Source organism: Silurus aristotelis (genome assembly GCF_946808225.1).
Source record: "Silurus aristotelis genome assembly, chromosome: 1".
NCBI lineage: Eukaryota > Metazoa > Chordata > Actinopteri > Siluriformes > Siluridae > Silurus > Silurus aristotelis.
The window spans coordinates 18,471,648-18,496,106 of record NC_139574.1 but is presented as its reverse complement, the minus strand read 5'-3'; the positions used below and the strand labels follow the sequence as shown (position 1 = coordinate 18,496,106).

At 37.3% G+C, this 24,459-nt stretch overlaps 1 protein-coding gene across 12 annotated transcripts in view; it reads left to right on the top strand.

Moving 5' to 3' along the window:
* ptprub (protein tyrosine phosphatase receptor type Ub) overlaps positions 1-24,459 on the top strand; it is a 214,082-nt gene that overhangs the window by 82,738 nt on the left and 106,885 nt on the right. For all 12 annotated transcript variants that reach the window (XM_083544062.1, XM_083544053.1, XM_083544058.1 and 9 more), the window contains exon 3: positions 21,805-22,076. In XM_083544062.1, the coding sequence (XP_083400188.1) occupies positions 21,805-22,076 (272 nt within the window). The remainder of the gene's footprint in view (positions 1-21,804; positions 22,077-24,459) is intronic.

Below are 24,459 nucleotides of genomic sequence, written 5' to 3'. Positions count from 1 at the left end.
TCTACAACAAAGTGCTGGCTAAATAATAAAGTCTTAATTTAGATGAAATTAAAAGCACATTGAAGTGTCATACACCAATACAGAAGTTTAGACATTTCCATAGATTTGATCCTTTCTTCTCATTATTATATACTGGTGGAAGGGTTGTTTGAACACCTTTATTGATCCAGTAAATAATTGTGGATTTACTCTAAGTAAAACTATTTACCCGTGATCAAGGTCACTAGTACACTGGTAATGAAAAACATGAAAAGAAAAGAAAAAAGAATAAAGGAAATTTTTTAGTGATTAATGGCACATTCTCTCTCTCAAGTCTCAGAAAGAAAGAGCAGTACTGTTTGTTCTTATAGGCTCCATGTTGAATGCCTTATTATATGCCTCGTGTATCAATATTGATCTAAATTCCAAGGATATTTGCCTCAAGCTACATGATTAAATTATTGCTCTATAGTGTCTCAACAGGGTCCTTAAATACAGCTTGAATTGTGTAGTGCACATGTTTTTTCCCCCGATGAAATAAATAAAGCTTTATGAGCACTTAAATGGCTGTAAGTGTGTAATCACGTTTTGAAAGAAGGGACCTGGAAAAGCACCTGCAATGCTAGAAGCTCATTCCCTTATAACATAATTATCATGAAGAGAAAGAAAGCAAGGAGCGACTTATGTTTACAATTGTACAAAAGCTAATACATATACAGTGGTGTGAAAAAGTGTTTGCCCCCTTCCTGATTTTTTTTTTTTTGCATGTTTGTCACACTTTAATGTTTCAGATAATCAAACTAGTGTTGTATTTTACTCATATTTAAATAAGTAAACACAAAATGCAGGTTTTTAAAGTGTTTGCCCCCTAAACCTAATAACTGGTTGGGTCACCCTTAGCAGCAACAACTGCAATCAAGCGCTTGCGATAACTTGCAATGAGTCTGTTATAGCGCTGTGGAGGAATTTTGGTCACTCATCTATGCAGAATTGTTGTAATTCAGCCACATTGGACATTGGAGCATAAACCGCCTTTTTAAGTTCATGCCACAGCATCTCATTAGCATTCAGGTCAGGACTTTGACTAGGCCACTCCAAAGTCTTCACAACATATAAAATGTATCAGGCATTTTCAGTTACATTTTGCTAAATCCATATTAGTGAGAGTGAATTGATGTTTATTATAAACACGTTTTAAGAACCGATCGTTACCTTTGTCTTTATGGCCACAAATTAAACTGCGTGACGTATATGCGAGAAAAGAAACACCAGTTATGAGTTTTATGGTGAGTGGTGAGTTTTACTATTTCACAGCAACATAAATATACAAGTTACCTGTATTCATATTTAAAGTATTTGTCCACTGCTTAATAAACCTAGCAAACAAAGCTTTAAACACGTCCTGGGAGCGACTTCTGTAACTTACTAAACTAAATGTGAGCCTCTAAACAGGCTGGCATACAGGCTGGACAGTTAACATACAGGCGAGACAGCTCTGTCTGCCATGCTTAATCTTTCATTGGACACTTGTCCTTGTAGAACCAAAGTACAAATTGCTACATGCAACACTGCCTCTAAATCTGACCAAAGTGCCTAGCTTAGCGGACTCAGATGTACAGTATTTTTGTCTTTTATTTAGTCATTTTTCTTCAGTAATTGCTTTGTCCCCAGTCACTGCTGCAATGGTATCGAACTTCTTTCTGGGAACACCAGGTAAATGTGGCCAATACACTTAGACATTGAACGGTAACTTCTTTTGTGCATCTTCCTAGCATATATATATATAATATTATATATTGTTTCTGTAGACTAAAACAGCCTAGCTGTCCTCACATAGCACTTATATGCTTTGGTGTAAGAAAACACTAACTATAATAGAGATTTACAGTTCACAATTGAGTACTTCCTAGTATACAGCACCATAATATCAGCACTTCTTTCATGACAGATGAGAAGAGCGCTCTTTTTTTTTAGCAGGGCCAGAACACACGACATGCCCTCTTTACTTGTCCTCACTGCACTGCCCCTGCAAGCTAATACCACGCAGCTCGGAGGATTGTTAAAAGGTCAAATCGTGCGGGATGCGGCACTCTCTGTCTCCTGCCTTTGGCAACAAGAATTGCACAGACAGCAGCTCCAGATAAAGGCTTATCTGCCTCCAGCTCTGGAGGGCACTTGCTATGGTCACGATGGTTCCATCTCTGTTTTTATTTCCCCCCCTTATCGAGGATTTGATTCCATGCTGCTGTGGGCCTCCTCGTTCTTCATTCTCATTCCCTAATCTTGCTTTTTTTTCCCTTGAGGGTGATGTAGTGGTTGGGGCTAAACAAATTTCAGACAAGAGTTCTCTCTTGTTCTCTGTTTTCTACCTGAGGACCCTCGTGCCAGGCAGAAGAGCCTGTCCCCTGAGGCTGGAGAGTAATTGCGCATAGCCTGTCATTTCTGAGATAAAGAGCTGGGGTGCTGTCAGCAGGATGCCTTATTGCTGAAGATGTCTCATTTTCTCAGGGACAGATCAGTGCATGCAGCCTGGACTGCTGTAGACAATATTTGAGGTTTTATTTGTAATCACATTCCGAGAGCATTTTTGCAGTATTCTCGAATGCTTTGATGTGTGGCAGCATGTCCCACACACGCACGCCGTCCAGAATAAACTGCAGATGTATATGCAGCCTTGCAGGTCCACGATGGCTGACATCCGCATGTTCTGTCTTTTTTGAGCAGTACGAGGACAGACGCGCTCAGCGTGGGACTTGCTTCTGTCTGCTCTGGAAGCCCATTACTGAAGCTTTGTGTCTTTTTAATGGACACACATTCCAGAGCGAGGGGAACAAGTGAGGGGAGAGAAATAAAATCAAAGGAGAGCGAGAAAGATAGAGAAGATAAAGATAAGAGTAAAGCAAGAGGAAAGCTAGAAATTAGGAGAAATAATTAGATATGGAAGGCTGTTTGTAGTTAGGGCTCAGGTGAATGAGATGAAAAGATGAGGGACCTGATAGATAGTGAGGTTAAAAAATGAGAATGTGTGAGGGATCTTGGAAAAGATAGAGAATGTTATGGAGTATGCTGAGGAGGTGAGGACGGAGATTACACACACCTTGGACTATGTGTTAGAAGTAGGAGATGGAAGGGTGTCGTTCCGTGCAGCACGAATACTACAGTGGAGATGAAAATTGATTTTTGCATTACAGAAGGTTTCTTCTATTCACTGATGCCAGCTCTTTTATGTGTGTGAGGATTTGTATCTATGCACTTGTATATGTTTGTTATTGAATACTTACAGTTTTAATGGCAACACTTATATGTAATATATACTTATGTTTTTATTTAACCACATTCAGGGTCACATATGATAAATACAATGGGATCAAATATACCATGGATAATCATTTTTGCACACACACACACACACACACACACACACACACACACACACACACACACACACACACACACACACACACACACACACACACACACACACACACAGAGAGAGCTGGGTACACTACCCACTGCACCACTGTGCTGTCTATATTTAAACTGATATCTTCTTTTCAAAATAATTTTCTTTTTTTTTGGACTTCGCTGCGGGCAAAGTAGAATTTATCAATAGTCTGATAAATTTAATAGTAAAATATAGTTTGTAAGAGTAAAATAAAAGAGTGTGTTGGGTTTGTGGCTGGGTTCAGCTGTCTAGAGAATGCCCACATAATACTGAATTGTTAAAGCAAACAAATGTGCACATTTACAGTTTTATGAGAGTTGGAACTAGTTTAAAAACAATCATTATAAAAAAATAGTAAAAGAGCACTTTAATAATATTGAACCAGTATTTTTCTTTTTTTTTTTTAGATGTCCATAGCTTTTAGGCAACGTTTAAAAAAAATCCATATTTGGTATGTCTGTCTATTTTCTAATGAGCAGCTTTCCTACATCATCATGCTCAATATAGCACCACATTAAGATGCCTTGTAATTGCATTTTATAAAATAATTGCACAGGATTGATTGGTAATAATGCTTTCTTTTAATGGAACAATTGTATGTTTGATTGAATGGCCAAAAGCATTTATGCGAATGATGAAAGAAAACAAAATGCAATTAGTTACATTATTGTACCGTGAATGCCGTTGGGTTTAAATGATACACAAATGCCAAATGAACAAGTGCTTTTTGCATGGGTATGGGTTTTTTTTTTGTTTTGTTTTAGAAATAAACTACCTGCATGACAACAGAAAAAAATACAATAAAAATATGGAGGAACTGAAATATGATAAAATATCCATATATACATTTCTCAGCTTTTGCATAAGTTCAGGGAAGCAGCATCTTTCAGCCGCGGATGCATTCCCATCCCACAATGTGTTTTTATATCCTCTCACGTGTTTTTCTAGATCAAACCCTTCCATGTGCAGGTAGGTTATGAGTCACATTACTGCAGAATGGGTGTTTGATCCTTTTAGAATGCAGGGCACACCTGCACTCATTGTAGAGTGTATGTGTATGAGAAGAGAGAGTGAGCCAGCCCGACAACATGATTTATGCTGCCAGCCTATTCATATCACCACAGTTGATATGCATGTTGAGCTCAGAACTCTGTGAAGCACTACTCTGATTGAGAAAATGAAAACCACTATGTCTGGATCAGAGAAGTTTGAAATGTGGATGGGGGAAAATTAATACTAAATTGAAACCACTACTTTCTGATATACGTATGTCCAGTATAGTAGTATTGGCAGTGTACCACAATAGCGCAATCCGCATCTGTATTTGTTTAGTGCACCAAATATTTGCTGTATATCTGTATTCCGATCTTAAACTGGAATGCCCAGTTTGCGACAGAAACACCTGAAAGCACTGAAAAGTAGCTCTGGTGGAAAATGTAATTTTTAAAAAATTGGAATCTATCTTCTATCTAATGCAATAATGTATAATCTAAGCCAGCAAGCGATTCTTTATACTTGACAACAATAGGCTCTTAATTTTTTATTAGAATTACTGTACAGTTAGTTACACAGAAAACACTATCATAAACTGAGTGTATTTTTTTAAATGCAGTGCTGCTTCTGCTACTTTAGATAGATAGATAGATAGATAGATAGATAGATAGATAGATAGATAGATAGATAGATAGATAGATAGATAGATAGATAGATAGATAGATAGATAGATAGATAGATAGATAGATAGATAGAGCTGTTTAGTAACACTATAACAATAAAATACAAAGCAAGGACAAAACATGGAAGACACATGTAGCTTGTGTTGTGTTGTGTTGTAGCTTTATGTTGTTGTTTAGTGTAGCACCAGGGTTCCGGAGGAACGTTGTCTCGTTAACACTGTGTATAGTAGAAATGACAATAAAAGCCTGTTGACTTGTCTTGACTTGACTTGACATATGCCAACATAAGGCCATACCCAGGTAAATAAAAATAAAATGATATGTAATGAAAGACTCAGTAAAGTAAAATATAGTGTATTACATTTCATAATAAAGTCTATATAATTGTTTTCAGTAATCAAAAGCATAGCGTGTGGTCGTCATCTTCTATACAGAGCAGTTGCTTTATAAGTAAATGTGAAATGCATGCACACAATGTTAACTTGTTTCCCAGTGCAAAAAAATGTGAAAAGAAATGAATCCTTTAAAATTAAGTCTTAAGTGCAGTTGTGGTTGTAGGGCTGGTAGATTTTGCTAAAGCCTCCCTGCTGATGAGAAGTGTACTCACATTTATACTCAAGCTGAGCTAAAAGTGAAAAAAAAAAAGCTTGCACTTGCAGAACTTTGATGAGTTTCTTTGTCCTTCAGGATCCTTGTATCTAAAATAATGTAGTTGAATTCATTCGCATCCTTAGGTAGTATAAAGGTAGTGCATTTATTATCTGTGTGTGGGTGTGCATGTGTGTGCGATTGTGTAAGTGTGTGTACTCTTACTGCTCTTGCTTTTTCTCCCCATTAAGGTTTGTCCCATCCTGTGATCTTCCATTAGGCTGGGAAGAAATGGTCACTTTTCTCTACAGGCCCCACTTCTCTCCATTAAAGCAGTTCAATTTGCTTTTAAAAAGATTAAACTATAATGACGCAGAGATGTTCAGTAAACAAAAGGATGCAGGAAATGTGCGGATTTATTCTTACTGAACATACGAGCATGCCAATGATTGACCTTTGTGATAATTCGTTAAGTGGCTTTCATATGGTTCTTAAACATCTCCAGTACAAGTTGAACACCATAAACTCGGCACACAAGGTCCAGGCAGCAAAGAACTCATTTATTTATTTATTTATTTATTTATTTTGACTGCCAATGGACATATAAGAAAACCCCTTGTGCGTATGTGTGTGAAGGAAGAGAACAGACTGAGCAAATAGTTAGGCAACGATGACCTTCGACAAAAAAAGAAAAAAATAGTGATTTGAGGACAAGAAGCAAGAGCACACAAGGACATTGATGCTGAGACCACATAAGAAGAGGCCAGCATGCAGCAAAGTTTTTTAAATTGTTTCTTCACAACAGTTTAGATTACCTTCTGCAGAATGCTTCTAGATGCAAGATGACCTTGGTACTTGGTCAAATCATAGTATCTTGTGGATGTATCTGAAAAGTTGCCAAAATGCCAAAATCAGACAATCTCTAACATCAGGAAATACAATATTTAACCTCTTCCAAACCGGCATTTGCAGGTGGCAAAATAAAGCAAAATCATGTCACACTACATGCCATTTTGCCATTTTTGCCATCTATTATATGTTTTATGAAAAGCATGTGTTGAATAATCTAAATCCCTGCATGAGCATGGAAGTATCTGATAGCTTTAAGCGAAGACCACAGCACAGTATACTTTTTAATAATTTGACAGTATATTGTATGTAACTTCAATGTAAAAGTTTATAGTTAAAAATGGAACTGTAAAGCGTAGGCTGTTGCATTAGCGTACTCCTGTGGATACAGAATTCTCAACCACCTCTATTATTACTGTTATTACGCTACATACTGTATTCAGAAACATTACTGGTTAATGGCTTTTAGCAGATATTTTACTCTTCTCTTGCATGTACACTGGATTTCATTGTATTATTATACTAAACAGTGCAGCATCTCAAGACTGTATAATTGCATGCAAATTGTAGCATAATTAACCCCTACCATTGCAGAGGTGGAAAGTAAGAACATGCAATTACGGTTTACAAATACCTGTACTTGAAATTGTTTTTCTATTTATTTTTAATGTAGAGTTGCAGGCATTATGTTTTTAAAGCTTTAATGTGAGTTCAAGCAGTACAAATTCTAACACATCTAATGTATAACATATTGTTCACAATATTAGATTTGTTTGTGTTTTTTCACATGCCTTCCATTTCTATGTGTCGTCCACCCCCCCCCCCCCCCCCAAAAAAAAAAAAATAAAATTAATAAAATTAAATTAAATTAAAAAATAATCATTAAAATCTGAGTTCTACTTAAAAATCAAAAATAAATATGGTCTCAGACCATGATTGGTAATCTAAGCTTGACTACAAACAACAATGACTACCAACAACCATAGAAAGACAAATGCAAGACAACAAAATAAGTGCAGGGCATGATTAAATGCATGTGCTCATTAACAGTGAAACAGGTCTGCGTGTGTGTGTGTGCGCGTGCTTGTGTGTGTGTGTGCGTGTGTGTGTGTGTGTGCGCGTGCGCTTGTGTGTGTGTGTGTGTGTGTAGAATCAGTGACATGGAAGTGCAGTGGCTGGTGGGGAGATTTGTGCGGGTGTCATAAAAGTCAGACCTGGGGTTCAGTCCAATTCAAATTCATACTTTTAAGGTTGAGGTTTATAGCTCTATAGCAGGACACTCATAATCTTCCTCTCCACCCCTTGTGAACTACAGTGGGGCAAAAAAGTATTTATTCAGCCACCAATTGTGCAAGTTCTCCCCCTTAAAAAGGCCTGTAATTATTATCATAGGTACACTTCAACTATGAGAAACAAAATAACATTGTCTGATTTTTAAAGAATCTATTTGTTAACAATGGTAGAAAATAAGCATTTGGTCACCTACAAAAAAGCAGGATTTCTGGCTCTCACCTGTAACTTCTTCTTTAAGAGGCTCATATGTCCTCCACTTGTTACCTGTATTAATAGCTCCTGTTTGAACTCATTATCAGTATAACAGACACCTGTCCACAACCTCAAACAGTCAAAATTCAAACTCCCCTATGGCCAAGACCAAAGAACTGTCAAAGGACACCAGAAACAAAATTGTAGACCTGCACCAGGCTGGGAAGACTGAATCTGCAATAGGTAAGCAGCTTGCTGTGAAGAAATCAAATATTGGAGCAGTTATTAGAAAATGGAAGACATACAAGACCACTGATAATCTCCCTCGATCTGGGGCTCTAGATCTCATCCTGTGGGGTCAAAATGATCAAGAATGGTGAGCAAAAATCCCAGAAGCACACGGGGAGACCTAGTGAATGACCTGCAGAGAGCTGGGACCAAAGTAACAAAAACTACCATCATTAACACACTACACCGCCAGGGACTCAAATCCTGCAGTGCCAGATGTGTCCCCCTGCTTAAGCCAGTACATAGCCGGGCCCGTTTGAAGTTTGCTAGAGAGCATTTGGATGATCCAGAAGAGGATTGGGAGAATGTCATATGGTCAGATGAAGCCAAAATAGAACTTCTTGGTAAAAACTCAACTTGTCGTGTTTGGAGGAGAAAGAATGCTGAGTTGCATCCAAAGAACAACATACCTAGTGTGAAGCATGGGGGTGGAAACATCATGCTTTGGGGCTGTTTTTCTGCAAAGGGACCAGGACGACTGATCCGTGTAAAGGAAAGAATGAATGGGGCCATGTATCGTGAGATTTTGAGTGAAAACCTCCTTCCATCAGCAAGAGCATTGAAGATGAAACGTGGCTGGGTCTTTCAGCATGACAATGATCCCAAACACACCACCCGGGCAATGAAGGAGTGGCTTCGTAAGAAGCATTTCAAGGTCCTGGAGTGGCCTAGCCAGTCTCCAGATCTCAACCCCAAAGAAAATCTTTGGAGGGAGTTAAAAATCTGTGTTGCCCAGCGACAGCCCCAAAACATCACTCCTCTAGATGAGATCAGCATGGAGGAATGGGCCAAACTACCAGCAACAGTGTTTAAAAACCTTGTGGAGACTTACAGAAACCGTTTGATCTATTATTGCCAGCAAAGGGTATATAACAAAGTATTGAGATGAACTTTTGTTATTGACCAAATATTTATTTTCCACCATAATTTGCAAATAAATTCTTTAAAAATCAGACAATGTGAATTTCAAATTATTTTTTTGCCATTTTGTCTCTCATAGTTGAAGTGTACCAATGATGAAAATTACAGAACTCTCTCATCTTTTAAGTGGGAGAACTTGCACAATTGGTGGCTGACTAAATACTTTTTTGCCCCACTGTATATCTTCATTGAGCTGGCTTTGTTTATAGGGCCATTGTCATGCTAGAACAGGTTACCACATCTAAAGACATCCTATGCAATTGTGTGCCTGCAAGTCTGTGGTAACAGTACATATGGCTAGACAACACACATGTCCCAATACTTTTGCACATATAGTGTATTTGCACTTTTAATTAATCTTTGTAGTTCACTGATTAAGGTCTTTGTTTCAAAATCTGTCATACTCTGTGAAAGGTCTAAATGCTAAACATTTGTTTGCATATGCAACAATGATTACAATGCGGACACTCTGTTCTACCTCCTATAGCTACTGTGCACAGTCAGACTCTGGTTTTCAGCTATTGTAAAAATGCAAACAAGGTGGAGGCATTTAATTTGGTCAACTTTGATGTTTATAATGGTACAGTGTGTAAAAAGCCTTTCTTTCTCTCCATACTCTTCCTATTCACACCATTTTATTCTTAGCTTCTACGTCTCCTCCACTCTCTGTTATCTTTGAAATACCGGCTGCGCTCCTTTCATGCTCTAGGTGAATGATGATGGAGGCGCACTTACCCCTAATCTCCTTATGTATGTTCCTATGCCCTTGATCGGGTCAGCGCAGGATGGACCGGACGTTATCCGATTTTACGAGCCTCCAAGGCATAATTTGCCAAAGGTCACTTGATGTTTGATTTCTTTACTAGGCTTTACTGGTGAATGAGGGCATCTGCCTGATGAGGTGACTAGTCAAAGGTTACACACAGATGACGTCCAACAAAAATGTCATCTAGGCAGAAGGGACAGCTGAACTTATTGAGTAGATCAGCCTGAGGACTTTTGTGCTCATGCTGGAGCTGGAGTTAAGTTTTCCCCCCAAATGAACAGTTTACACTGTTTGTTTGTTTGTTTAGGGAAATTTTTCCTCATAACTGTATTAAGAAACAATACAGAAGAAAGTAGGTCTGTGAGTTCACTGCAGTAATAACAAATAAGTAGGACAAGATTTTTTTTATTTATGATTCTGTCTGAGAAGTTCTCGCTAACAAAAACAAGTCCATGTCCTTATAAACCTTTGCTCATCATGGAAACATAACAATGTTCTGGGGATATGAAATATAATAAAAACTTGGGCTTGTTACTGAAAATATACTATAGCTTTTGTCTAAAGAGCTGCATATTGATTTTGATTTACCTCAGCTCTGGGTGTTGTAGGGATGAGGACTTAAAAATACAGATCTGTATTAGAACTATTAGAACATTTATTTAAACCATTTATAATTTTTTTAATCGGCTTATGTAAAAACACATTTTAGTTCTCAGATAATTTGTAGAGATTTCTTATTGAAAACTTTATTATTGTTTCTTTCTCTACAGCATGTCGGAATGTTTTTTTTATCAGACAGAATAAATAAGTCCTGATTTCAGCGACTGATGAACTATTAGTGAAATAAAAGCTGCTCATGATTGCTCATTTGCATTTGAACATTTGCAGTTAAACATTTGTTAAACTCCTGAGCAACCCCACTAATCTTAAATACAATAAATAGATCTTTTAATTAGGATCAACATTTGGAATGCAATGTTTTGTGTTAGGAAATTGAATAGGTCCTACATTGCTTTGTAATTTCAGTCAGATAATAAAATCTTTAGACAGGCATGTCTGAGGTCATTCAGAGATTGACTATTCACAGTGGGCAGCATCAATAGTGGGACAAAACACACTCTCAACACTTACCCCAGCCTTCATGTGCTGGTGGTAGCTTGGACAGTGGTGGTAACATAGTCAGTAGGTGGTATAATTGCTATTATAATTTGGTCATATGTAATATAATTCATGTTTGGTGTGGTCGATTTTTTTAGGGGTTATGTTGTATTTTCAAAATGATTTGTGAAATCAAAATATTCACAAAGTAAAAGGGACCTAAATGCTAAAGATGACAAGCACTTAAATTCAATTAAACTTCTGATGTTTGTGTATGAACTGAAGTGAAGTAAACGGAATCTTAATCATAACCCTATACCCTAAACTAAACACCTAACACTATAACACTATACCTAGTGTAAACCCCTCGGTATAACCCTAACCCAATTTCCTAAACCTAAATGTAACCTTATGTTGGTTTTTTTTGGGCTCTCAGCACTGACTCCTGGTTTCGCAGCACGCACTTTCGGGTCGGTGGCCATCTTGCTGTTTTTCGGAATTTAAGGACCGAAAACGTTTACTTTCTGCCAGATTATCTCACCGAATTGCTTGCCCCTGAGAGTACTCTTGCCACCCTGCCTGGTCCTGTTGCTGTTCCTGTTCCTGATCCTGGTCCTAATCCTGGTCCTGTTCCTGGTCCTGATCCTGGTCCCTATTTTGCTCTGCCTCCCTTGTTCTGGTTTGAACTCTGGACTGTTGTCTTGTGTTTTTGCTTTGCCCCTTTGTTGCTCTGTTTGCCGGATCTTGGATATTTGTAATGTTTTGTTTGTTCTGATTTTTATTTCCCTGCATTATCGTATTTTTCGGACTATAAGCCGCTACTTTTTTCCTACGTTTTTGAACCCCGCGGCTTAAACAAAGAAGCGGCTTATTTATTAATTTTTCCTGGGTTTTTCCCGGTTTCACAAACTTCAAGCCATAAAACTGAACCCCATAACATTAGACCAATGAAATTTCCGAACGGAAACGAAAAAACGCACCTTACCTGCATTGGGAGAAAAAAACTTTTTTCTTAAACGCACGACGATGCCAAAAGATAAACTCCCGAGAGAAATAGTTGTGAAAGGAAGGGGGAAGACAGTGAAACAGCGTTACGGGTTAGTCAAAGAAACTTAGAACTGAGCATCAGAAAATAATAAGGACATATTCCTCGGTCTCCACACATGCAGTAATTCCGAAAAAAATTTGGCGCCAGGCTATTCCCAAAATACCGCTATGCTCCTAAAGGAAGCGCAACATATTTCACCCGTTACACCGTGTAACAGACACTGTCTTTAGTTAAAGCCTGCATAAAGTTAATTCGTTTCAGTGTAGACACCTGCGGCTTATAGACAGGTGCGGCATATTTATGTTTAAAATAAAAATCTTTGTCAAATATATGGGTGCACTTTATAGTCCGGAAATTACGGTACTTCTTTTTTCCTGGTATTTGCATAAAGGACTGTTTTTCGGACTGTGTTTTCACTTTTGCCCCATTGCTCTGTCTGTCGACTATTTTTGGACTTTGTGTTCTCTGCTTGCTCACCTCATTAAATATTGTTTAATTAAACTCATTTGGGTGTACTGCATTTGGGTCCTACTATCCAATCACACCGCTGACACCTTAACTCTAACCTCAACCCTAACCTAAACCCCTGACTCTAAATCTTATCCTAACTCTAGTGTTTTGTATATAGTGTTGGGGATTTAAAGTACTGCTTCTGTAAATTTATGCTAAAAGGGAATACTGGCAAAAATGCATTTCTTTTAAAGAAACAATTACAGCATCTAAATAATGATTCATTATGTGTCATGAATCTGCCTACCTAGGAATACTTTTTATGTAGATTATCCTTTAGCTCTGGCTATTAAATAATGTGAATTAAAGTAATGAGATCTGATGACTGCAATTCATATAAATATAATCCTGCTTTATGACAGTTTCTCCTCATTTGATAAATATGTTGATAGAATATTTTAGGAATATTAGATTATAAGGTCACAGTGTGTAATGAGCAGAAGATGTACAGTAGAAGCCACATTTAATTTTATACTGTATTAAAGCTGAGAAATTAATTTGGCATTAATAGATCCATGTGTCTTGATACCACATACTTCTAATGCTTGTAATACAGGATATGAAGCCTATAGTACTGTTGAACATTGGAAATTCACACAGTCACACCCACTGCTATACTTCTGAATGTGGTCAGTGACAATATTTAAGATCAATCAATGTATTCATGCTGCACGGTGATAAAAAAACAGTTTCTGTAAATCTCATGACATATACTGACTAGGCATAATTTTATGACCATCTGCCTAATATTGTGTTGGTCCCCCTTTTTGCTGCCAAAGCAGTCCTGACCTGTTGAGCATTAACCTCATTACTTTCTTCAGCAATTTGAGCTACAGGAGCACGTCTGTTGGATCGGACCAGATTTTACTCCCCTCATGCATCAATAAGCCTTGGCCACCCATGACCCTGTTGCCTGTTCACCACTGTTCCCACCTTGGATAAACAGATTTGGAGATACTCTTTCCCAGTCGTCTAGCCATCACAATTTGGCCCTTGTCGAACTCATTCAAATCTTAATGCTTGCCTATTTTTTCCTGCATCTATCACATCAACTTTAAGGACAAAATGTTCACTTGCTGCCTAATATATCCCACAAAATAACAGGTGCCATAATGAAGAGATAATCAGTGTTATTCATGTCACTGGTCATGTCACCTAATAGAACATATAAAACATATAAATTGTTTACACTAAGAAAATTTAAAATTGTAAGAAATAGAAATAAGGTGATTTTGAATTAGATTTTTGCAACATGCCCAACTTTTTTAAGACAGGGCAAAAAGTCAGGAAAGAGCAGGTGTTATTAACTAGAAATCACTGCATGGGCTCATTCACGCCTCCAGAAATCATTGTCTGTGAACACAGTTTGTCATGTCATCTACAAATGCAGGTTACCAATCCTCTCTGGGCCACAGCACATTTAAAATGTACTGAGGCAAAGCGGTGATCTGTTCTGAGGTCAGACAAACCGAAATATTTTATTTCTTTCTGGAAACCATTGACACCACATCCTCCAGACTAAAGAGCAGAGATACCAGTTATTAGCACTCAGTTTAAAAAGCCACATCTCTGATGGTATGGAAGGTATATATAAGAAAAAGTCATTTTTCTCGAAAGGTCTTGCATATTTGAGCAAGACAATGCTAATTGCATAGATTATACAGTATTTTACAGTAGAATGACTTTGTAGAAGAGTCTGTTTACTGAATTTACCTCTCCGCAGTCTAGACCTTTCCCCATTTAAAAAGCATCATGAAATTAAAAACACAACAAAGGACACCCAGAACTGTTGAGCAGCCAGAATCCAGTATTAGACATATATATGGCAACATTTCTCTCCCAAAACTTTAGCAACTGGTCTCCTAAGTTCCCAAATGTATATGGACAGAAGACATGATGCTACACGGTGGTAAACATGGCCCTGTCTTTTTAAAATTAGCATGAAACATTAATTTGACACTGCAGAGTATCTTGAAATGGTTTAATATACCAGAGGAATATTCTGGTATCTGGTACTATACAACAACTAACAACTAGCTAACAACTGAAAAAAGTACAATGCAATTCGTTTAAATATTGAGCTTTTACCAACAGCCACAGTTACAAAGCAGCTTTACAGAAATCTGAATGTAGATTTATATTTAGATCTCTAATGAGCAAGAGGTGACAGTGGTAAGAAAAAGCTCCCTGATTTTTAATGAGAAAAAACCTTGACAGGAAACAGACACAAAATAGAACCAGTTGTCTTCTTAGTAACCTTGAATTATGTAATTATCATAAAATACAATTAATGTTAAACAATACTATCTGTGTTTAAATGATTTTTAGTGTAAGCATATTGTGAATAGCAAAGAGCACAAAGCAGTCTTTTATGAGTTATGAACAGCAGTTATTAGTCATTATTTAGGTTTACAACTAATACTTCAAATGCACATCTCAAATTTAATTTAATGTTATGGTTAAATTACAAAATGCCATTGGATACCTTTTTTTTTTTTTTGCTGGTTTCAACAATGAGTAGATTATTCAATACTCAATAAATATTATGAAATATTACTGAAATTCCCAATCTACAATCCCAGTAGCTGTAAAATCATTATTGTTTGTGTTTTAGTTATATTAAAGACTATCACTTTTCTACTATTACATTGTGTCTTAAAGATAAGACATCTATTTTGGAGTTGTTCCTTGAACAAATCTAATCTGCAGCAACATGAGTTGAAGAGCAGCACCCAGCATTTAAGCAGGTTTATTTCTTCGCTTGCTGAAACTTTTTTCTCTCTTCTTTGTATAAGAAGTCTTTAACGCGCATAAAAAAGGACCTTTTCCTCCCATGCCTCCGCGAGCGCTCTCTCCGCCTCTGGCGTGGAAGCACTGGGCTTGCTTAAAGTTTACAGGAGAAGGTGAAGCCCACAACAGGACACAGATGGGAGTGCATCTCCTACAAACAGAGTGGATCCAAGTGGTGGATATTTACTCATTCATAAGCTTGCCCAATAAACGTGAACATAAACTTTGCTTCTTTCAGGGACAAACTCTGGAACGGTTCATCAATATTTTCAACACAGGATCTGCGAGTGGTTTCTGGAAAACCTAGGAACTAGTTACATCAGCTGCACATGATATTAAGCACCTGGTTGTGAAATTCTGGACAGCAAGAGTAGCAGATGAAGACGTAAAGGTTTACCTCAGTTGATTCTGTGAAATAATCCAACCAGTGCAAAAACAAGTAGACTAATTCGGCACCTGGTTCGGAGTGTGAAAGTACAAGGTTAAAGTTAAGAAACAACAAGGAGGAGAGCTGATGCGAATTCCCAACATCATCTCCATGAGACCATACAACGGATCAATTTACTATCCTGGACAGATTCAAAGGTGCTTTATTTGCAACTCAACGGAACAACAGATCAAAAACGGCGACAAACAGAAATGCTGGAAATGTGGCAGTTTTGGCCACAAAGGCAAACCTGTGTGGGGGAACCGGGCACTCGTACTTCGGCTGCCCAAACTTGTATGGCAATCGAACAAAAGGACTACTTAAGGAGGGACTACGACAAGATACAGCGGAATATGACATGGAATAACAGGAAAGAGACTCAAATAATGGTAAGCAAACCCAAGACAACATTCAAGATAGACAGACACAAGGAACAGCAGGGGAATGGAGTAGAGAGGACAGTCAATCCAGCAATAGTGACACGGACGATACAAATCACAGATCCAAAAAGGCGAAAAAAAAGGACATCATCGCCGTCTTCAGACAAAAAAATAAATAAACTAAGAGACGATTCCATACATTATCTTTTAATTATGTCACTAAATATTGTCTTAATTAATGTAAGAAGTATACAATCTCTGAAAAACAGAGAAAGTATAATGACCTCTCTTTTGAGAAAAAAGTGTGACATAATTTGCACACCAGAATTAAGGCTAACTAGTCAGCCAGATATTGATAGTGTAAAAAAGAAATGGATAAACGACAGTACAATTATATCTATAGGCGTAGTTTGCGCTGATGGAGTGGGTAAATTTTTTTTTGGGAAAAAGCGGAAGTGATTTTACATAGAGAAATAATACCTGGTACACTTCTCCTGGTTGATATAAGAACCAAAAACTAATGATAAGAATCCAACTGATTTGACTTTAAATTTATGAAAAAAAATATTTTGAAGAAACTAGCTAGAAAACCTTACTGATTTATCTTCAAACCTTTTTCACTTCTGATTTTGTATGCTTCCCATATACCATACAACAAGACTGCTATTTTGATTTTTCCCCCTTTTGGGTTTACATTGAATTTACAGGCTGTCAAACTCAAAATAACGTGGCAAAATGTGTTTCATTCGCTTCTATGCTTCCATACACATTGTGTGGCAGTTAGTGCTACAATACGTACATGCACTACCCATTCTTTAGAAGATATTTAGTTTAATGTCAATCTTTGGTAAGACAGCATCCAAAAACTCCTTAATGCAGTGCACAGTCATTCAGCTGTATCTGATGGATCAGTCCTTGTTGTGGCTGTTCATATTCCAATTTTTGTACAGTGGTAAATGTGGGATTGCTGAAATAACTCACAGCATGAGCAGCAGGTGTGGGTGCCATTGCTATCAAAGCTTTTATCCTCTTTTTCATGTTAAAGAAGAACAACAATATAAGAATTGTGAGGGGTATATCTCAGTCAGTCACGCTTTTACGGCATCATTTTCAACTCAGTTTTTCCATTTCGGACAAAAAACACTACACGGTAAAAAAAGATTCTTTGGTGATCGAATTGCGATCTGGCTGATTTAGTGGAATTGCAACCTAAGATGGTTTGTTTTTGTCTAAGTCTTATTTTGCATTTGTGAAAATATTTTGATAAAAAATCTCAGAGTGTGACCCCTGCTATTATAGTTTTCTGAAAGCCACCAATTGCATTGGATTAAACAAAACTGAGACAGCTAAGAATGACAAACAAAGAATGCTAATGAACAGAAGAAAAGGAATTGTCTTTGTTATGCAAAACCACTTCTGCATGATCTCAAAGCATGCTGATTGATAATGTAACCGCAATAAAGAAGTTTCCTTCACTATATGAACTGACACGGGGAACACATTATTAAGTAATATTTTATTGTGACCATCTGGTACAGTGTCAGGTGACAAGCTTAAAATTCTACTGAAATCAGATGGTCTAAAACTTTTATTGTAAATAACAAGACTTTCACACCCTGGAACCAGTCATCCACCAAAGGTATGCAAGTCAAGTGGATTTTATTGTCATTTCGACCATATACATCTGTTACAGTACACAGCGAAACAGTTTTCCTCCAGTACCGATGTGTTACATTAAACAACACATAACAAAAAGACAGTATATAACTACCTAATGCTACACAGACCTATACAAGTGTGCAAATGTGTGCAAACAATGCAAGACAGTACAATAATTAACAAGCAAGGAACAAGGGAAAAGGGAAGACAGTGCAGAGCCTCCCAGTTTGTCAAGGAAGGCAGATATCCTGCATTTTTAGAGCAGCCCATAGGGTTGGAATGTTTAGTCCTTCATTTTATTTCCTTATCTAATGTTTACAGATGAAGTGGTTGTCCTTAGACACAATGCCCAGAGTAAGATTTGCCCTGCTGCCGCACCAACCTTCCACAATACCACATTACCATACGTATTACGCATTCAGTACATGACTATACACACCGAAAGCCTGCTCACTGTCCTTACTTCACAGATGTTTTTCATTCCTCACATCTGTTTCTCCTCTAAGTTGAAAGTCATTACTATGCTCAGTACTGAAACAAACATCATGGTATTGATTAAAATGACTTTTTTCTGCCCCAAAGCACTGACAAACTGCAACCAACTAGCATGAACTCTGACTATTTCTTTGGTAGTATAATTTTCAAAACACTTTTAACTTTTCTTATGTTGTGCCTACTTTGTAACGATTGCGACACTGACAGCACTAAACAACGGGTAAGAGAAGGGCGATGAACAATTTAAATTTGCAGTATGCATCACTGAACTTGTTTGCTTGAGTGTATGTGATGTGTCTGTGTGGCTAATAAGCACTCAGTGAAGTGTTATTGCAAATAACTGCTGAGGAAGCTGTTTATGTAAAATAGATTCAGAGAACAAGGCTAGACAAATACACACATACACATACGCTAATAGAGATCACATGATGTTTTCCAGTTCTGTGCATTGTGGGAGTCTAACGTATTTGTGTGGAAACACAAAGTAATTATCTAGCTACAACATTTTACTTCATAAAAATATAAAAAAATGTTTTTCCTTAGAATATAATCTCATCACTGTAGACTTTTCTGAACTGAAGTATTCTATGTTTATAACCAAAAGTCAAGTGGGTTCATCCTCATTCATTCATTCATTTTCTCCCGCTTATCCTTAATTCAGCAGGCCCCCGCCTTCGACTGCTGCCCAATCCTCACAGCACCGTCCCTTATGGTCCCTCCTGCAGGTGGTGAGCCCAAAATCTGGATGCCATAAAAAAAAAAAATAATTTAATACAGTAGGTGTATTAGAGACATTTTTATAGTTATTTGGGATATTTGCTGTGTAAGAAAACTACATATAGCAAGCATAGTTTTAGATATCTTTTAACAGACAGGCAGTTTAAAAAAAAAAAAAAAAACAGGTTGGTAAACTAGCTCCCTAGTTCGAGTGCATACAACGTGACGTGCAAAAATCATAGAACTGATGACCCTTTCATAGGGGGATCAGTTGTTTAGTGATGTAGGGGTGTGCACACTACATGATCTTTCACTGGGTGAGATTTCGAAAGTGCATTATGCTCAAACCCTTCATTTTCATAACAGCTCTCTATTATGTGCCACTATTTTCTAAAGAAACTGTTGGTTGATGAGGCCCAGGCAGTGTATAGTAAAAGACATATAGCTGATTATTAAAGTGCGTGCCAGCAGGAATCATGTCATGTTTGTTTTTATTTTTGCACTTCCAAACAACCAATTGGGCGAGCAGTATTATTGTGCTTACATTTCGCCCTCGCCCTACTGCGCAAATAGATGGACAATAAACTAGATTCAGGAATCAGTTGTGCATGACAGAAGAGGAATTTGATTTCCTTTTCAGCTTTTGTTGGCTGTTTCTCATCACTGCACTTGCGACTAGTTGTATAGGCTCACATGATTCATTAAAATCATACATGAGCCTCTGCGATTGCTCTGAGATCGAGAAAATCACCTTGTCGAAACTTTCACAGAAAACATTTGGGTAGGCGTAGAAGAGCAAAAGTACTTGGTGACTGGAATATTGGGGTCTAAAATGATGTTGGCCTGACACAAGAAATATGAGCATTTTTGGCAGTTTGCCACGGTGTCATCCAATGAGTTTTCCCAGACCATTTCACAAGTAATAGTCCTTTGCCTCAAGAGTGCATCAAGTACAGTTTAATTACATACATGCTTTATTCACAATTCAGATTTTCTAGAGATGATATTTTGTCATATGCTCTTAAGTGATGCAGGCATTAAATGCAAATTATTATTACCTAGACATTTCCCACTATTATGTCTGCTGTTTATGTGCTTTGCTGTATTTTAGACACGACTCGACTTATTGGATTCATAAACACAGCTTCTTAACATTGCGTATACTAAAATCATTTTCTACATAAAGCACGACAAATTCTGTATGTCTCTATTTAGCCTAAATTATTAATCAATGTTTTTACTGTGTGTTTTTAGTGTGTGTTTAGTGTTTAGAGCAAACACAGGCTTCTCGAGCATCTGTAACATGTCATTACGCATTTCTAGATTATTACATTTGACAAACTTTGTCTTTTTGCCTTGTGCTAAGAACTTGCTATGTTTCACATTCCTTCCATGAATCACCATGATGTCTTTGCAGTAGGGGATAACAGACTTAGCACTAAGCTCCTATATACAGTTTTCCTGCAAGCTTTAGTTAATCTTGTTAGTCTGTGTGCATTTTGAAGGGTGTTTGGGTCAGTGTGTTTTGGTTGGAGAAGAGGGAACTGCAGCGTTATGTTTGTGTGTATGTGTGTAAACCGTAATGCCAGTGTTTTCTGGTGCATGTTTATGTGTGTGTGTGTGTGTGTGTGTGTGTGTGTGTGTGTGTATGTGTGTGTGTGTGTGTGTGTGTGTGTGTGTGTGTGTGTGTGTGTGTGTGTGTGTGTGAGAACATGTAGATGTGTGTATGTTTCATTGGTAATTACTCACACATCACCCCTTGCAGATGGACTGCTAACTTTGATGCCTCACTGTCCTCTGTGTGTAATCAGCATGTCACTCTAATTAACAGTGAGGAGAGTACTGGACTGTGCATGTGTGTGTGTGTGTGTGTGTGTGTGTGTGTGTGTGTGTGTGTGTGTGTGTGTGTGTGTGTGTGTGTAACGTAATTTTTTTTTTTATTTAGTATAATTTCTTTGCTTGTTGATGACAGTGGTATTTAGAAGCCTGCCCCAATTCAATACAGTTGTCTGAATGACTTTTGTTCTGCTGTTCCACATTGTGATTTTATCTGTTTCTTTAGATATGTGAAAAGAGTTGCCAAGTCCCTTGAACGTATCTAAGCAAAAAAACTCCAAACAGATATACACATAGATAAACAATGACTTTGGAAAGTGGGAATAGAAAAACGGCAGTTGGTTGTATCAGTGAAAACTACACAAGCGTGCCAGACGTGCTTCACAGTAAATCTGAAAATTGCTGTTTTTTTCCCTCGTCTCTTTGTTCTCCGGGAACAAAAATAAATATATAAAAAAATTACAAAGTGTGCCTGTTTTCTGTGTTCTTTTCTTTTATTTATTTATTTATTTATTTATTTATTTATTTATTTATTTATTTACATCTGCTTTAATGTGAGGTGCATTTCATTTGAAATATTTGAACAGATTCTTTTTTTTTTTTTTTGATGATATTCATATTCAGAGCACTTGACTTACCAGGCTTCTAGTTTTTGATTTATTGAGGAGGGAAAAGCTCACCATGTTCACCTTGAGTCATTACTCTTCCTGTCCTTAAATGATCTAAATTCTACTCCATTAGATGGAGCTTCTAAATTACCATACACATTTGCATGACTCGTTCACAGTATGTGTTGACACTAATAGCAGTCTTCTGTAATTGACTCTCACCGGTCTTCTTCCTCCAGGCTCCTACATGATAGTAAACTCATCCCAGCATGCTGCGGGCCAGAGAGCTCAACTGCTGCTACAGACGCTCAGTGAGAATGACACGCACTGCGTCCAGTTCAGCTACTTCTTATACAGCCGGGACGGACACAGCCCTGGGGCACTTCGAGCATACGTGCGGGTGAATGGTGGGCCGCTGGGCATGGCTGTGTGGAACGTGTCGGGCTCGCAGGGGCGCCAATGGTACCAGGTGGAGTTGGCAGTCAGCACCTTCTGGCCCAATGAGTATCAGGTAAAAGGAATTCTCTAGCCCTGGGGGAGGGGTTCATGGTTGAGGTCCTAAATAAGGTCATTTTTCCATCAGTTCCATGACTGGAACTGTGTTGCAAAGTCGCATTTTTATTCTCTTAGAAGAACTAATGGTGCTCCTTGGATGAGTGGCACATGTTAAAGATAAGTCCTTGACCTTCACTGAACACCCAGTTAACCATATTGTTTTTTTTATTTGTGTTATTTTTATTTATTTAATTAACCTTTCTGTTTGATTTAATTGCATTAAAATTGTGGTAGCTATTATGATCTAGCATCTTAAAATTGGTGCTCTCATTAAACACTTCATTGATATACACATATTTGAAGAAATTTGGATGTTTATATTGCCATGCTTACACAAAGTTAATTATTACAAATTTTTCCCTCATTATATATTTATTTTTATACCTCAACTACTTGGCAGGCAAACTGATCTAATTTTGAAATTGATTTCAACAAGGTCAAAATATCTGAAGTAGTCGTTCTTCAAATGCTTAATTTCTCTTTAAAGTAAATCGTAAGGGTATTTAATACATATATTTGCAGGAAGAGTTACAGGAAGGAATGGACTATATACTAATACAAATTAATTTCATTGTAAATTAACATTATCATTTAAAATAATGGTGTTTAGTGTTGTTGCTGCAAACAAGTTATGCATTGTAAAATAAAATGCTATGTTATGAAGTCAAAAACAAATGATCTTAAACATCACCAAGTCTACCAAAACTTCCCAAAAATAATGGAGTTAGTGGTAAAACTTTATCTTAAAAATACTATTATGAAGACAAAATCTATTAGTGTTTCAGAACTGGACTTATTGCCCATCTAAATTCTAGTAGGAAAATATTTTACTTTGTTTCTTTTTAATAATAATTTAAAATAGCCAGGCTTGACTTAAAGGGGCCCCTTTGGAAGAAAAATAAATGAATTATTGATGCATCATTTGAGGCTACTTGTATTTTGCTGTTATGTCAGAGGTTGCTGGAAGGATTCATAAAGAATCTCCTTATATCATGTAAAAGACAATCAATTATTGAATCTTACTGAATGTTAGAGCTTTTTTCTAGTTTGAATTCTGAAAAAATTAATTCCTACTCATAATGTGTCTTAGAAGTTAAGAAGGTCTGCAAGCATGATTTATTTTTGTGCTTATAAAAAAATAACTACCAACAGCTTTGCTACAATTAGATAATACTTCTTATTTCCTCTGCCAATTTTTCTCATTGTCTTACATATGTAACACTCTACTTAACAAAACTATAACTATTATACACAGTGCATCAGTGCTTCAAAAGCACCAGAACTGTACCATTGGGAGAAGGTTGTCTGTTCTGATGTCACATTTTCTTATAGATCATGTGAAAGGAGACTGCTGATGGGTAAACAGATGGAACCAGGATGCACTATGGGAAGCTGGTAGGGGCAGTGTGATGCTCTGGGCAATGTTCTACTGGGAAACCTATCAGCTATCAATACCATTAAGCATTTGTGTGACATGCTTGTAAAAAAACAACAATTAAAAAACAATACCAATCCATGAAGGCCAAACCTCACAACTAACAGGATTTAAACGAGCTGATGCCACCATACACCTTTACAGGATTTGTGAAGTTCATGCCTTGATTGGTCTGTTTTGCAGGCACAAAGGGGATCTATACAATATTATGCAGGTGCTTTTAATCTTGTGTCTGAATGCTCTGTATGGCCATTGAGAAATCAGTGTAACAGGTCATTTTATTGACAGCAGTGCTGGTGACCTACTAAACCAGCTTTGAATATCTGTATATTCTACAATTAAGTCTGAATAGAGCACAGTTAATTACAAAGCTTCAGCTTTGCCCTCAATATAAGCTTTCCACAACATGGTGTTAGGGTGACACTCTTGTTAATCACACCCTTTGCTCACTTTAATTAGTATTGACGGTGTGCAATTTGTGCATGCCTGTAAGTCTGTGCATGTATCCGGCCTTTGGCAGGTTTAGAAGGTTCACTGGGGGAAAGAAGATCTTATTATAGGTATGTGTAAATATTTATAAGTGGCTGCAACAATGGGTAACAGTTATTTCACAATAGTTAGACCAACACAATCTGCCAAAGTCTGTCATAATCTATAATTATGTGGCAGCACTGTTGAATTATAAAAACTAATTGGTAAGAAGTTGATAATACATTTTCCGTGACACCATAATACAGGTGTTTGTTTTAACATATCCTTTCGATTGTAACAGCTCGTTTTCAGAAATAGTAATAGCACATAATCCACATAGCAGTCCAGCGTTATTTAACAACAACAAAAAAAGTTCAATCACTGATATAAAAATAGTTTTCGGTAAAAGGAATTTTATACCGTATTTACAGAA